The following is a 15,570-nucleotide window of genomic DNA, read 5'->3' on the forward strand; positions in this document are numbered from 1 at the left end:
TGGTATATTGGTGATGTAATGTAAATGTTCTAATCTCATGGAAGCTGGTTATAATTCAGAACCCAATTGTTAAAGTATGTTAAATGTGACAAAAAATAATAATTAGTTGGGTTTTATTCTGAGATTTAATTTGAGCTCAACATTATACACATATTATTTGCACAATACCTACTGAAAAAGCCAGCACTCAATGAGAGAGGGGGGGGCTTCCAGTTACCTGGTGGCAAGTGATGAGTAGTGCAGTCCACACAAAGAACCCCGAGATGGCCTGAGCAGTGGTCGTCATGAGAAACATGGGCTGCTCGATTGTGAAAGGTTGCTCTTCCAGTGTCCTGGAGAAATTTGGACTTCCAGAAGTTACGGTAGCAGGAATACTAACAGCTGGCAACCCTGTGACCATGCCTGTACCCTCCTGAGAGGGGTCACCTGCACTGGACATCTTCATTGTGTCCTGGAAGAGAGAAAAACAGACAATAAAAGAGGTAGCCACGAATAGATGGATATTTACACATAGCCAGAACACAAACTCAGATATGAGAAACCATTGATCACACTAGTGGAATAGAGGTCTGCTCAAATAGCAAGTCCGACACACTGACGTGCAAGTGCTCAGAATTTCCACTGCTAGGATAAGTGGATTTAATCTTCTGAACAAATAACCTTTTTCAGGGTGTTATCAGTACAGTCATACCAGGGATGATATACAGTATTTTACTAGTTCAAACAATACTTAAGCACGCTATATATAACTATCAACTGAACCGTGAATGGAATTAAGTTAATTTCTGGGGTTGTCTGAAGGGTAGCTGCCCACCCCTTCCCCAATGCTAACAAGGTTAATTAAACTCTATTTACTTCAGTAGGTTAAAAAAAAGCCTGATCTACCCTCCCAAAATATAATTTGTTTTTATAGAATTGCATGGATAGACAAAATGCAATAGTGGTTATTCAGGTGGAACCAATGCATCATAGTAAAATGTCAGGTAATGAAGAGACAAAACTTAGTAATGAAGTAGTTAATAAAGTAAATCTTAGCTATATTCCCCAGAATGAAATCTAATTTTTTAAAATGGTCCCAACCAATCAATAAAAGACTCAGACCATACTTTAAACAGCCATGGTTCTATCAAAGGCCCAGCACCAAGGGTACATTTTAAATAATTTTTAGCAGATAACCTGCACCATGAGGGGCGATTCAATTCAGCGCAATGTTGAATAGCCCTGGAAAGGTGTTCCTGAAACTATTCAATACACCGAACTGTTAGCCCGACTAAAGGATTCCTTCTCGCACCCTCCTAAAGGTGCAAGCAGAAATCTGACTAAAGTGCCGGCCACCATGCTGGTTTTCAGCCTAGCGCGGCACTAACAACATCACGGCCAGCACTTAAGATGGAAAATGCAGCTTAGCGTGCTTAAACACCGTGCTTAAGGAGAGCGGTCATCTCCCGACTAAGCGCCCGGGGGCGGAGGAAACAAGTGAGTAGCTACGGAAACCTCCTTCCCGGCGCTATTCACAACGCGTTCAATTGAATTGCCCCCAAGGTGTCTCAGACCTGTGTGACCTTAGACCTGCGGCAATGGAACTGGTCAACCACAGGTCCCAGGAAAGTGAATATAGATTGTGGACAAGTTAGCTCCTGCGCTTCTAATGTTCAATGTCTCTTATGAACCATCTTTTACCAAACAGCCTGAGGAAGTGGACTGAGTGTAAAACAAAAATTGCTACACTCAGTAGTCCCCTCTAATCTGCTATGCTTTCATATTTATATCATTTTTAGGCATTTATTTTATTGTATTTTTCTTCAATTATTTATTTATTTTTAGTGTGTCCAGATGTCTGAAGGATTTTCTATACAGGGATATTCTCCCTTATTTTGACTGGATAATTGTTGTGCATTGATGGTTAATCAATACTGCATTTTTATTCTAAAGAACAGTCTCAAAACTCATTGGTGTGCATATATAAGTGACCAAAACACTCTCTAACCATTGAGAGTTAAATCACACAAGGCAAACCCAACCTATATTAAAACCAGTCTTCTTTACATTTCAAAACTGAAGGACATTGGGTAAATAAATTAATGTGCAGACACGTTCTTCTAATGATGAATGAAGTGTTATTACTAGGAGCTAAGAGATATCTACGCTGTTTTGCATCCCATCTCTAAGCATTTGAAGTTCTGTAATAGAACATCTCCAAGGCACATCTAGAGCACCAATGCTTACAGCAATCGCCATCGGACAATTGTGTTTGTTCAAGAAGTTATAAACAGGGTGAGTAACTCCCACATGTCAAATTTGGGACATATAATCATAGTACACAAGATTTATCTTTTTATTCACATATTAATATACTATTTGCAATTACAAGACAATTAATGCAAAACGTTTTACTTTACAATCGCTGGATCAAATTTCCACCCAATCTGTATAGAAGTACAATAATGCCTGCAGACTTAACTTGTGATCTGTAATGGTTAGTTGCTTATGACAATTATATTGGCCAGTTGGCTAAAAGACAAATGGACAAAGTGACAAATTGTTACCTCATCACTTCCCACCCCATAACCAAAATATATTTAACAACTTTTAGATATTTCTATTCAAGTAGATAGGTCACCGGAGGAGGCAGCATGACAATTTAAAAGATCAGTTAATTAACATAAAACCAGCTTTACCCCAATTTGAGAGGCACCTAATAGGATAACTAAATGGTCATCACAGCTCTCGCAAGGAGCATGAAGCACCAGGACAATTAATGTCCAGGATTGGGCATTGGAGAGCTGGATCTACCCACTTAATTTGCCTACTATTAAGCTGAAAAGGCAGATACAAGTCTCTCTAGTGCTAGTTTCCTAGTGGTACTTATATGATGAGGGAGTTGGCAAAGAGGATTATGCTGCCTACATATGTTATTTAGCCTAAGGGGAGCGCTACAAATCAGTCCCCATTTTTAGTGAATAGATGAATTTAAAACTTGTTAAAAAAAAACATTTCTATATGTAAAACACATACTTGGGTTTACATTGCTATATGTTAAAGTTTGCCAACTGCAAAGAGGAATTCCATTACCTGGCCAGTATATAAATTAAAAATTGTATAGATACAGGTAAGGATATCCTTTTTACAATAGGCTGAACATCATCTGAACTTCAGCTTACAACAGTAAGTAAACTCCTAAAGCACTGCACTGTCTAATGGAAGCCAAAAGGATAATCTGACAACAGATGGAGGGGAGCAATAAACAAGAACTGGTGATTGTCATTCGTATAAAATCCAAACAATTAATCCTCAGTTCTCTACCACAGCAAGCTATACATACTCTTATTTTTTAAATGCTTAGTTAGAGGATCACTGTGCAATACCTAAAATGTTCTTAAACATGTCTGCTAAGAGAGAAGGCTTAGGGCAGGGGAAAAAATAAAATTATGATTTAGAAGGCAGTCGCAGTCAAATTTCAGAGCCAGCGGCATCCTTTAGGGCTCCTTCAAAATATATGTATTTTAACACTATTTAAAAATGTATGTCAGGAAGGTAAGAGCACAGGTCCCATTAATTCTCGTGACCCCAAACTCACTAGCACTGTGGTCAGGAGCATTTGCGTTACAGCACTGCTTTTTGTCTGTTTCAATTATATAGTCACCAAGTGACTACAGGAAGGTTGATAAATTGTCCTCCACTGACCCCTCCCCTCACCACAAGTGGTCATTACCACCTCATGTGAAATACTGGTGTTTAATGCAACGCCAATGGGTAACCAGTTTTAGGGCCAGGGACAATATGCATCCATTAACAGAAATTATTCCCAAGACTGAAGAGCATTTATTTAGTAAGTCAGTTGATGCCTGGGAATCCTTTGAGCCCTGGGTTTGGCTTATTTCATTTTATATTACATGTGGTCACAACATTTCTCACACCCACTTGATATACACACGCACTAAGAATTTCAGCACAAATCTCTTATGGTACCAGTAAAGAATGTTTTCCATATGTCCGATAACAATCTTTTTGTTTCCCCAAATAACTCAATATTACTCAATGTTTACAGAGTGTACACAGCACAGGATTGTCAAATCAATACATCAACCAATCATTTACATAGAAGTTATCTGATTCATAGTTCTGCAGAGACACAATTCTAAAGTCTCACTAATAAGACAAAGCCAACAGTGTCTAAAGTTATGCAGTGTGTAAACAATGAGGCTCTGCAACATTAATTCTCTCACTACCAATATTGATTCAATTAGACTTAAGCTGGCCACACATCAGACCAACTTTCCTCCAACCAACCAACTATCCAACTTGTCTGTCCAACTAAAACGCTTCCCCACACATCTAACCAACTTTTCATCCAACCTGCCAACTTTTTCATCAGACCAGCCAACTTCTGTCAAACTTGTGATGTCACAGAAGTAGGCGGGCAATGTCTACCTACTTTTGCATGTTTCTGCATCCCCAGGATTTTGTCCGGATCCCAAACGCAGGTTGTGTGCTCGTGGTGAAGTGATTGCAGATGGGTGGGGTGATCGCGAAGGGAGGGGTGCGAACAGAGGAGACTGTGCTGTGTGGGGGCGTTGCGGACAGGGTTGACTGTGCTGCTGTTTGAGGGGTAGGGGGGTTGCAGACAGGGGAGGCTGTGCTGCTGTTTTGATTGCAGATGGGTGGGGTGATCGCGAAGGGGGGGTGCGAACAGGGGAGACTGTGCTGTGTGGGGGCATTGGGGACAGGGTTGACTGTGCTGCTGTTTGAGGGCTAGGGGTAGTTGCAGTCAGGGGAGGTTGTGCTGCTGTTTGGGGAGGGGGGATTTGCAGACAAGTGAAACTGTGCTGCATGGGAAAGAGGTTTGCAAGGAGGGGAGACTTAAAACTCCCTGGCTACTGGTATGTAGCAGATATTTGACACAGCAGGAGGTTGTGCTGTGCTGCCCCCAGCCAGCCCCTGTGACATATTGTACATCCAGCAGCTTGTGCCTGTCTCCTGCCTATATACATGGCACAGCACACAGACAGCTGCAATGTGGAGGTCTCATACCTGTGGCCAGTAATATCCTCCCTATTACAACGCCGGCAGTCAGTCCCCAGACCAGTAACAGCGCTATATGGGGCGGGGTCAGCAGCAGACAAAGCCTGTTCCTGACAGGGTCATCATGTGACAGTGGCTGAACGGCAATGATGGACTACCGCAGCCTGTCCCTGAGCTTCCTCTTGTTGTACCGCCACTGCTGCCACCATGGATCGTGGACTGGCAGGGGCAGACTGATCCGGCACTGATTGACTGCCGCAGCCTGCCCCTCCCCTCGATGTACCACCGCTGCTGCCGGCGCTGACGACGAGACCCGCTGCTGCCGGCGCTGACGACGGGACCCGCTGCTGATGATGGGTCCAAATGCTGCTAAAAAGGTGAGTATGACAAAGTGGGCGGACACTGCCAGGCAATGTCCGCCTACTTATCGTTCAGTTGGGGGGAACTTTCCCCCTACACTAGAACGATAGTTGGTAAAAATCAAACATGTTTGATTTTAACCAACTAGTTGGAACAACCGTTTATGGCGTTTTTCAGTGTGTGGGAGCAAATGGCTGACTATCGTTTGCTCCCACACACTAGACGATTATCATTCCAACCAGCCAACTAGTTGGCTGGTTGGAACAATATCGTTCTGATGTGTGGGGGCCTTAACTTCTAGTAAAGACAAGTAGATGTGTACAAAAGTATTGATTGAAATAGCAACAATTAATTTATTTATATTCAGTGTAAAATGCTGGAGGGCCAATTTAGCTTCCTGATTCCTGTTTAAGCATAAAGTCCGCGACTGTCTGTGGCAGTGATGCACTTTCTGCCCTGAATGGTTAGTAGCACTGTATCCCCTATACATTAGTAAATGCACACCTGTTTCATAGGACGTCAAAGAGAATGAAAATCATTGTATACCCATATACATGTGTATGTATACGTTCTCACAGAGCAATGAGAGGTTGCCAAAGCAAAACTTCCTGATAAAGCCAACCAAAGGTGAAAGACATTGACAGAATAGACATGTGACCCAGATAGAGTCACTCGCTGCTTGAGTTCACGTACACATAAACCTGGCCTTTATCCTGTTTATGTGCATTTGTTTATTAATCTATTTCTAAAACCATACTAGTGTATGAATGTTTTGTTATACCTGGTTTCTGTAAACAGGAATATCGGTACACAGCACTAAGAGGGGACAATTCAATTGTTTTTCGGCGCACTAATTAATGGGCACCCAATGTTGCAATCCAATTGTTTTTGGGCGCCAATTAATTATCGTACTTGTCCGATCAGGCTGGGTTTAGCCACCTCAAACGGCTAAACCCGTCAATATTATACTTGGAGTTTGTTTAATTAATATAATCCTAAAAAATTACCAAAAGGTGACAAGAGTTAGAGGAATTGTTGGTATGGACAAATAAACTTATGGAATGTGCACAGTGTCTATATCGGTTTGCATATATGTTACGCTAATTCCATGCTCTAATGCAGTGTGGGGCTTCTGGAAGCAATATTACAGCCTCAATATAATTTATAAGAAAGTGGTTAATATACAGTCCAAGGGGCCAATTCAATTCAGCGCGCTGTTGATAGTGCCGGGAGGGAGCTCCCAGAGCTACTCAATTCAGCACGCTGTTAGGTCGTCCAAATAATTTCCTCTGGCACCTTTAAGAGGGTGCGAGGAGAAATCAGACTAAAGTGCCGGCTGCACGGCCGCTTTCTGGCTTAGTGCGGCGCTATCAGCCTCGCGGCCAACACTTTAGTTGGAGAACGCCAGTTCTTGCGACTAAACACCCAAGTCGTGAGTACCGGCATTCTCTGACATAACTTGTAAGAATCGGACTAAACAACGCGTTGAATTGAATATAGCTCAGGGACCAACTTCCCAGCACTATTCAATTCCTGCTGAACTGAATCGCCCCCAATGTTTATACATAAAATTATTACAACATAACCATTTGTAAAGAGGAATAATAAATTACATAGAAAGGTAATTTACTCATCCATGAGTAATGGAACTGTAATCTCAGAGCAATCCATTAGACATCAATTAATCCTTCAGAGACATTTATCTGGTGTTTTAGTGAGAACAGGACTGTGCGATTGTCAGATTAAAGTATAATAATTCAGTCCCCGTCCCACCCACAAAAAAGAAAACATCACACTGCAAAGTCTTCCACAGAAATCCGCCTCAATGCCAATGTCGGCAGAACTGATGCAAATGTTCCACTTTGCAAATAAATAAATAAATATATATATATATAAATAAATTGAAAGATCTATACAGGGTACATAGTTTTATACGGTAATATGCAGTATGCAATGTGAAATAATGACAGATATGAAAACAGACAGCAGCTACAAGTTGTATGCTGTGGTTGGAGATGTGGCTGAACAGCTGCTCCTTATTTGGCTTAATTGCATTTTCTCACCAGATATTTCAGGCTCTTTATACTGCGCCATTTTATCAAAGCCAAAAATTAAAACACATTCTTGTGACCAACCTATTCATAAAGCCTGACTACTGTAATCCAGAAATGCAATGTTCTCAGGAATCCTCACACTAGGTTACCAGGCTCCATTCTACTGGTATAAAGGAGTTTCTGCACCTCATAATTCCCAGTGAATTCTGGATTGTTCAACCATGCCAAGTCATCCTTTGCTCCGGGATTCCTTCTGACATTTCTACAGTTCTTCCAAGTCATTTTTCTCAAGCAGAAATAACAGAACACGCCCTGCAGTGATATATTTGTGGATGATACAGACCTTTCTATACATCTATGCATTGTTACATTTCCTCTTACACTACACACACCCTGTCCCCTCGGTCTCTGAGTGTCTCGCCTGTAGGCCTTAGCACCAGATCAGTCGGATACATTGGCAACATTCTCTGCCAAAATATGCAAACTGATTTGTTCTGCATACATTTGCTTAGGAGATTGTAAGCAAATAAAAACATAAAAGCAGACATTTTTATTGTTACATCACCTATTATTACACAATATATCTGACTTCTGCAGGATACTTATTTCTTTTTTAAAAAGTCTTATATTTATATGTGTTGCAAAAATGTCCCATTAAGGCATAAGGGCTAATGTACTTTCATGCATGTCTCATCTCCACTTGGTAACCACAGCACCATGACTACTTCATATAGGTTTCATTGAACCCTGTGTAGAATGCAGCGACAGCACAACACATGAGCATTGCAAGCGAATGTAGGATGGATCATGGGCACAAGAGAAAAAGACATGCGTCATTCGTGATCCATCCAGCATTCACCCTAAACATCTGTAAAGTAATGCTTGAAAGTTTGTGAATCCTTCAGAATTTTCTATATTACTGGTGAAATTTGGCCTAAAACTACCTCATATTGTCACACAAGTCCTAAAAATAGATAAAGAAAACCAAATCGAACAAATGAGACATAAAAATTAGACATGCTCAAATTTTTTTTTTTTTTGCGGAAAATGATCCAATATCACTAATCTATAAGTAGCAAAAAGTATGTGAACCTTTAGGCTTAGCAGATACTTTGAAGGTGAAATTAGAGTCAGGTATCTTCAATCTATGGGATGACAATCAGGTGTGAGTGGACAACCTGCCTATTTAAAAAGAACTGGGATCTATCAAAGTCTGATATTCACAACACGTTTGTGGAAGTGTATCATGCTACGAACAAAGGGGATTTCTGAGGACCTCAGAAGAAGAGTTATTGATGCTCATCTGGCTGGAAAAGGTTACAAAACCTGCTCTAGAGTTTGGACTCCAGGGGGTAAATTTACTAAAGTGAGAGTTCTTAGAAGTGAGTTTTGAGTTGATGTTGCCCATAGCAACCAATCACCTTCTACTTAACATTTAACTAGCACCTTCTAGAAGATAATAGCTCAAATCTGATTGGTTACTATGGGTAACATCACTTTTAAAACTCGCTTCTAAAAACTCTCACTTTAGTAAATTTACCCCCTGCAGTCAACAGTCAGACAGATTGTGTACAAAAGGAGGAAATTCCAAACCATTATTACCCTCCCAAGGAGTGGACAACCAACAAAGATCACGCCAAGAGCAAGGCGTCTAACAGTTTGTAAGGTAACAAAAGGAACCCAAGGTAACATCTAAGCAACTGAAAGCCTTTCTCACATTCGCTAATGTTCACGAGTCCACCATCAGGAGGACACTGAACAACAATGGTGTGCATGGCAGGATTGCAAGGAGAAAGCAGCTGCTCTCCAAACAGAACATTGCTGCCCTTCTGCAGTTTGCTAAAGATCACATGGACAAACCAGAAGACTACTGTAACAATGTTTTGTGGACAGAGTCCAAAATAGAGCTTTGTGGTGTAAATGAGAAGTGTTATAGTTAGAGAAAGGAGAACACTGCATTCCATCATAAAAACCTCATACCATCTGTGAAACACTGTGGTGGTGGTATCATGGTTTGGGCCTATTTTGCTGCATCTGGCCCAGGACGACTTGCCATCATTGATGGGACAACGAATTCTGAATTATGCCAGAATATTCTAAAGGAAAATGTCAGGACATCTGTCAATTAGCTGCATCTCAAGAGAACGTGGGTCAAGACAACGACCCAAAGCACACCAAAGAATGGTTAAGGAAGAAGACTTTAACTTGGCCATTCCAAAACGTTAAATGTACTTACCTTTATCCAACTGAAATGTTGTGGAAGGACCTGAAGCAAGCAGTTCATGGAAGGAAACCCACCAACATAACAGAGTTAAAGCTGTTTTGCACGGAGGAATGGGATAAAATTTCTCCAAGCCGATGCTTAGGAGTAATTAATAATTGCCAGAAACGTTTAGAAGCAGTTATTGCTGCACATGGGGGGTCATACCAGATACTGAAAGCAAAGGTTCACATACTTTTGCCACTCACAGATATGTGATATTGGATCATTTTCCTCAATAAAAAAAATTAGCATGTCTAAGTTTTTAGTCTCATTTGTTTGATTTGGTTCTCCATCTACTTTTAGGACTTGTGTGAAAATATGGAGGTAGTTTTAGGCCAAATTTCAGCAGAAAAAGAAAAGTCTGAAGGGTTCACAAACTTTCAAGCAACACTGTACAGCCATGGCCAAAAGTTTTGAGAATGACACAAGTATTGGTTTTCACAGTTTGCTGCTTCAGTGTTTTTATACCTTTTTGTCAGATGTTACTATGGTGTACTGAAGTAAAATTACAAGCATTTCATAAGTGTCCAGTGATCGAGGTGAGCGGAAAAAATTGTGGGTCCCAGGAACCCCTCACTTTCAAAAATTGGGGTCCTACTCCACTGTTTTTGGGTCCCATTACATATTATGAGAGGTGATGGCAGGCAGCATTTTGGACAGAGCTGGGGGCAGTTAGCAGTTGGGATAGAGGGGGTTAAGGGCAATCAGCAGTTGGGGTAGAGCTGGGGGTAAAGGCATGGAGAAGTTATGGTAGAGCTGGGGCTAGATAGGGAGTTAGGGCAGGCAGAGCTGGGGGCAGGGAGGGATAAGTTTAGATCGTAGTTGTGACAGTGCTAGGGGCAGATAGTGGTGGGGGTAGTAAGGGGGCAAGGGTAGATTGCAGCTGGGGCAGTAATAGGGTAAGGGAGAGGTTAGAGGAAGGCAGTACTAATGATAGGGAGGGGGTAAGGATAGATAGCAGCTGGGGCAGGGAGGTTGTTAGGGATAGGCAGTGCTGGGTGTAGGGAGGGTACAAGAGTAGATAGCTGAGGCAGTATTGGGGGCAAGGAGGAGGTTAGGGACAGGTAGTGCTGGGGTATGGAGGAGGTTAGGGACAGGCAGTGCTGGGGGTAAGGTGGGGGCTGCACACAGTTAGCAGTCAGGGTAAATGGAAAATACAGCTATAAAGTTGGGGATAGTGAAGGCATGCACAGTTACACAGTCAGGATTAGTGGGGGGGGGGGGGAGGGGGCACACAGCTGGCCAGTAATAGTACTAGGGGAAGGGCCACACAGCCAGCCAGTGAGTAAGTAACACCAGAGACAGGGGTCATCACCTTTCAGGTTGCTCCTGTCCACCAGAACCGTGTTCACCTGTTTCTGCAGCACCAACAGGTCTGAAGTGTTCTGCACTGCGGCCGATACCTCTCCCGCCTGGGTCCGACATCCCCACAGACACCCCTCCCCCTTCCTCGGGCTCAACATCCCCACTGAGGCACAGTGAAAGTAGAGTGGTGGCAGCAGTGTGTGAGGGAGAGTGTGGCTGAGTGAGCCTGGAGCACAGGTGGGCATAGGAGGAAGAGTGACAGAGTCTGTGTAACTGAGACACTGAGAGGAGCGCGCGGCACGACACACTGCAGAATGTGGACTCAGAGGGAGGGGGAGCCGCAAGCAACGGGGATTCTGGGAGCTGTAGTGAGGAGAATGGGCCGGCGGCGATTGGTTGAGAAGCAGTCGGCGGTGATTGGATGCTACAGCACTATACAGGACAAACAGCGCGTCCTACAGGACCCGCTCAGTTTTAAAGTTCCTGTAATGCTTAAAAATGTGCTCTAGCGCGTATGTTGCGATTCCTCAGTGTCAAAGGCTTCTATTGACAATTACATTAAGTTTATGCAAAAAGTAAATATTTGCAGCGTTGACCCTTCTTTTTCAAGACCTCTGCAATTCGCCCTGGCATGCTGTCAATCAACTTCTGTAAAGCATCCCGAGACCATTCATGTGTGGGGTTGCTTCTCAGCCAAGGGAGTGGGCTCACTCACAATTTTGCCTAAGAACACAGCCATGAATAAAGAATGGTACCAAAACATCCTCCAAGAGCAACTTCGTCCCCAAACTGTTCTTGGATGGTTGGGAGAACAATGCCTTTTCCAGCATGATTGAGCACCTTGCCATAAGGCAAACGTGATAACTAAGTGGCTCACGGAACAAAACATCGAAAATTTGGGTCCATGGCCAGGAAACTCCCCAGACCTTAATCCCATTGAGAGCTTGTGGTCAATCCTCAAGAGGTGGGTGGACAAACAAAAACCCACAAATTCTGACAAACTTCAAGCATGGATTAGGTAAGAATGGGCGGCCATCAGTCAGTAGGTAGCCCAGAAGTTGATTGACAGCATGCCAGGGACAATTGCAGAGGTCTTGAAAAAGAAGGGTCAACGCTGCAAATATTGACTCTCTGCATAAACTTAATGTAATTGTCAATAAAAGCCTTTGACACTTATGAAATGCTTGTCATTTTTCTACAGTATACCATAGTAACATCTGACAAAAAGGTCTAAAAACACGACAGCCGCAAACTTTGTGAAAACTAATACTTGTCTCATTCTCATAACTTTTGGCCATGGCTGTATGTACAGTCTGCACATTATTTATTGGGTTAAAAGAGCCTGACAACCCTCATTCACTACATTGTGAAAGGCAGTATAACTATAAAATATGTGCATGTGCATATTATTTTCATACATACAAAAACACAGATTTATTTTTTTTTAGGAGCTTATTGGCTGGTACTTTATCTCCATCCAAGGCTTAGTAAATAGACCCCTTAAGCCTTCACCCAATATTCTTAACGGGAATGTAATTTGTACAAGCTCATCACGGTCTAAACAATTCTTTATAGCCCACCAGCTAACCTTTCAAACATCTCAAGTTGGCCATATGAGCTAGGATCTTTTAGGCAGCTAGGCTGTGGCCAGCTGCCCTGCAAATCACTGCGTATATGGTCCAAAAATGACCGCCAATCCCACAGATCCTGGGATCTGTCAGATAGGGAGAAGAGTGCATTTAGCTGGTTAGTGTATGTTGTCATTGTCTGACCATGCTAATGACGTCCCGTCTGACCCAGCCATTTAACGGAAGGGTAGAGAAAAAAAAACTGGATCTTTTAGATTTGGCCATTATGTGAAGCCGATGTACAGATAGATTTATTTTAAATTGTATTAGAGGGATCAAAATAAAAACACACTTGAATATCATACTGCATTTGACCATTGCCGGTCGTCTATGTCCACTGTTACACATAATATGGCTGAGCTATTTCTTGCAGCACTACCTCCCTAATTTAGAAATACACACACACACACACACACACAAACAGAGAACTGGGCCAGCTTTTAGCCCTCTGAATGAAACTCAGCATGAGGAGATTAAGCAGAAAAGGCCTGGCCTGTGTCAGGCTTCATCAGGGTTTGCAGGAGAATATGGGTCAAAACAACCAAATACAAAACAAAATGGATTAGAGCAAAAACACAAAGAATCAAGGGGTCGCTGGCTGCATATAAATATTCTTGCTGACATTTACTTACTTCACAAACCTAATTTGAGTACACAAAGACTATAGAAAACATAAAATTGCACAAAACATTCTATACAAAAGCAATGAATCTGGAGGAAATAACCAACAGCTTTGCTTCATCTGCCCGGTTTTGTCTGCATTTTTTGGAAGGATGAGAGGGTAGTTTTCTTCTTAATAATTTCTAAGTTTCAAGAATAGCAATATAGTTGTCTAATGTATTCCTGAATTACATTATTAAAAAAGTAATCACCACAACCACTAAGACACTGTTCCACATCTCTGGTCACCTTTCTTGCCAGCTTGTACAATTCTAGAGCCATTCCCCTGTCTAGGTGCTTCTGCTTCTCCGCCCACATCAGTGTGTTACATCGCTTTTTTGGAGTACCTTAGTTGCAATTTTACCAGTGTTCTTTAGAGTGACTCTGCTTTCTTACATTCATATCATCTGCAACAACAAGGTCCCTTTCCTCTGTTGTTATCATTATATGCCTTGTCAGTACAGTGCAGGCTTGCTGGGCACCATACCACCCCTCACCTCCCCCCCAGTAGTGACACTACGAGTCACAACATATTTCCACCCCTGCCCCTACTGGCACACATACCTATAGACATGCATACTCCCATGTAAGTGTAGAAGGACCTGTGTATGTAGTAGGAGGATCTTTTTCCTCGAAAGACGGTGCCTGAGTCAAGGGGAACCAATGAACCAGTGATCATGGTGGCAATGAAGGACCCTCTGTTTAGATCATTGCTAATGGAAGTTCAAGTTCAGACCGTAGTGAGGACGCGTCGGGGAGGAGGATGAGGTAGAGCAGACGAGGCCATTGAAGAATAGGCCACTGTCCTCCCAAGGCCAGACGACCTGTTCTAGACAGTGACCCGACCCTCCTCAAGTCTTCTGCAAGTCCCCAAATTGGTAATACCAACATAGAGGCTAAAGAGGAGATAATGGAGGCAGAGGATTTACTGGAGGTGTATAATCGAATAATACAGTAAAATAAAAATAAAGCAAATAATCCCACTGAGTCTTGCAGGAGAAGTGCTCAGCAACGCTGCCCTGAGCTGCCATAGACTCCTGCAGATACCATGAGGTTTACTGCCATATAAAATTATTGTGTGTGAGTAATGGGGGGCGGGGGTTTGGTACTGATGTGCATTATACAGGACACGTGAATAGGTCTGAGGGCTTTATAAGAGCAACGTGGAAAGATCTGATGGGCAATAAATAAGGGGGAATTAAGAAAGGTCGGTGGGAGGATCTGATGTGGAGCATTTAAGAGGCCTTTGGGGTGGCATTTTATCAATACATTATGGTTCATTCACATTTATTTTTCGCTAAGATTTTGTGCAATGTATGTGAAAGGCATTCCTGTCACCCCTCTTTAAAAGGCTCATTATATTTCAGTCATTGATAAAAATGGGATTTTGGTACCTACCAGTAAATCCTTTTCTCTGATTCCACAGGGGACACTGGAGGTGCTTACGCTGGGGTATAGAGGCGTGGATAACTGGAGCCGGCACTTTAAATAATTCAGAAGTGTGAAGCTCCTCCCCCTCTATGCCCCATCAGCCCTCAGTTTAGAAAATGAAGACCAAGAGGAGATGGAGAACAAGCGGAGTAAGAAAAGGAGAGAAGAACACACAATAACTGTATCCTACAACATACGGAACAAGCCGAACAGGCAGGCAAAGAGCGCAGAGGTGGGCGTCCAGTGCCCCTGTGGAATCAGAAAAAAGGATTTACCGGTAGGTACCAAAATCCCATTTTCTCTTTCATCCACTAGGGGACACTGGAGGTGCTTACGCTGGGGACGTCCCAAAGTTTTTTCCCCACGGGTGGGAGCGCTCTGAGGCGCCTGCAGAACTAGGCAGCCAAACCGGGATGCCAAAGAAGGAAATATATCCACTTTGTAAAACTTGACAAACGTGTGAACTGAAGACCAAGAGGCCGCACGGCACAATTGTGACGAGGAAGCTCCTCTACCGGCTGCCCATGATGCACCCACAGAACGTGTGGAATGAGCCGAAATGGACGAAGGAGGCAGACGGTCGGCACTAACATAAGCCAGATGAATAGTCAGCCGAATCCAACGTGCCAAAGTCTGCTTAGACGATGGACAACCCCTCCGAACAGCATCATAGAGGACAAAAAACGACTCAAACTTAAGGAGGGACGCTGTCCTGGCAACATAGGTGCGGAAAGCCGTAACCACATCCAAGGCAGAAGAACCACCAGAGTCCTCCACCAACGACGGTACCACAATAGGCTGATAGATATGAAAAGCCGACACAATATTGGAAAGGAAAGCGGCTACC

General features: G+C 42.9%; 1 protein-coding gene across 3 annotated transcripts in view; it reads right to left on the reverse strand.

The window, feature by feature from the left end:
* The window catches only part of TMEM184B (transmembrane protein 184B), a 68,449-nt gene that overhangs the window by 40,725 nt on the left and 12,154 nt on the right, over positions 1–15,570 (reverse strand). For all 3 annotated transcript variants that reach the window (XM_088455073.1, XM_088455074.1, XM_088455072.1), the window contains exon 3: positions 218–451. In XM_088455073.1, the coding sequence (XP_088311199.1) occupies positions 218–451 (234 nt within the window). The remainder of the gene's footprint in view (positions 1–217; positions 452–15,570) is intronic.

Source organism: Taudactylus pleione, unplaced genomic scaffold, assembly GCF_031769625.1.
Source record: "Taudactylus pleione unplaced genomic scaffold, aTauple2 ptg000642l, whole genome shotgun sequence".
Lineage (NCBI taxonomy): Eukaryota > Metazoa > Chordata > Amphibia > Anura > Myobatrachidae > Taudactylus > Taudactylus pleione.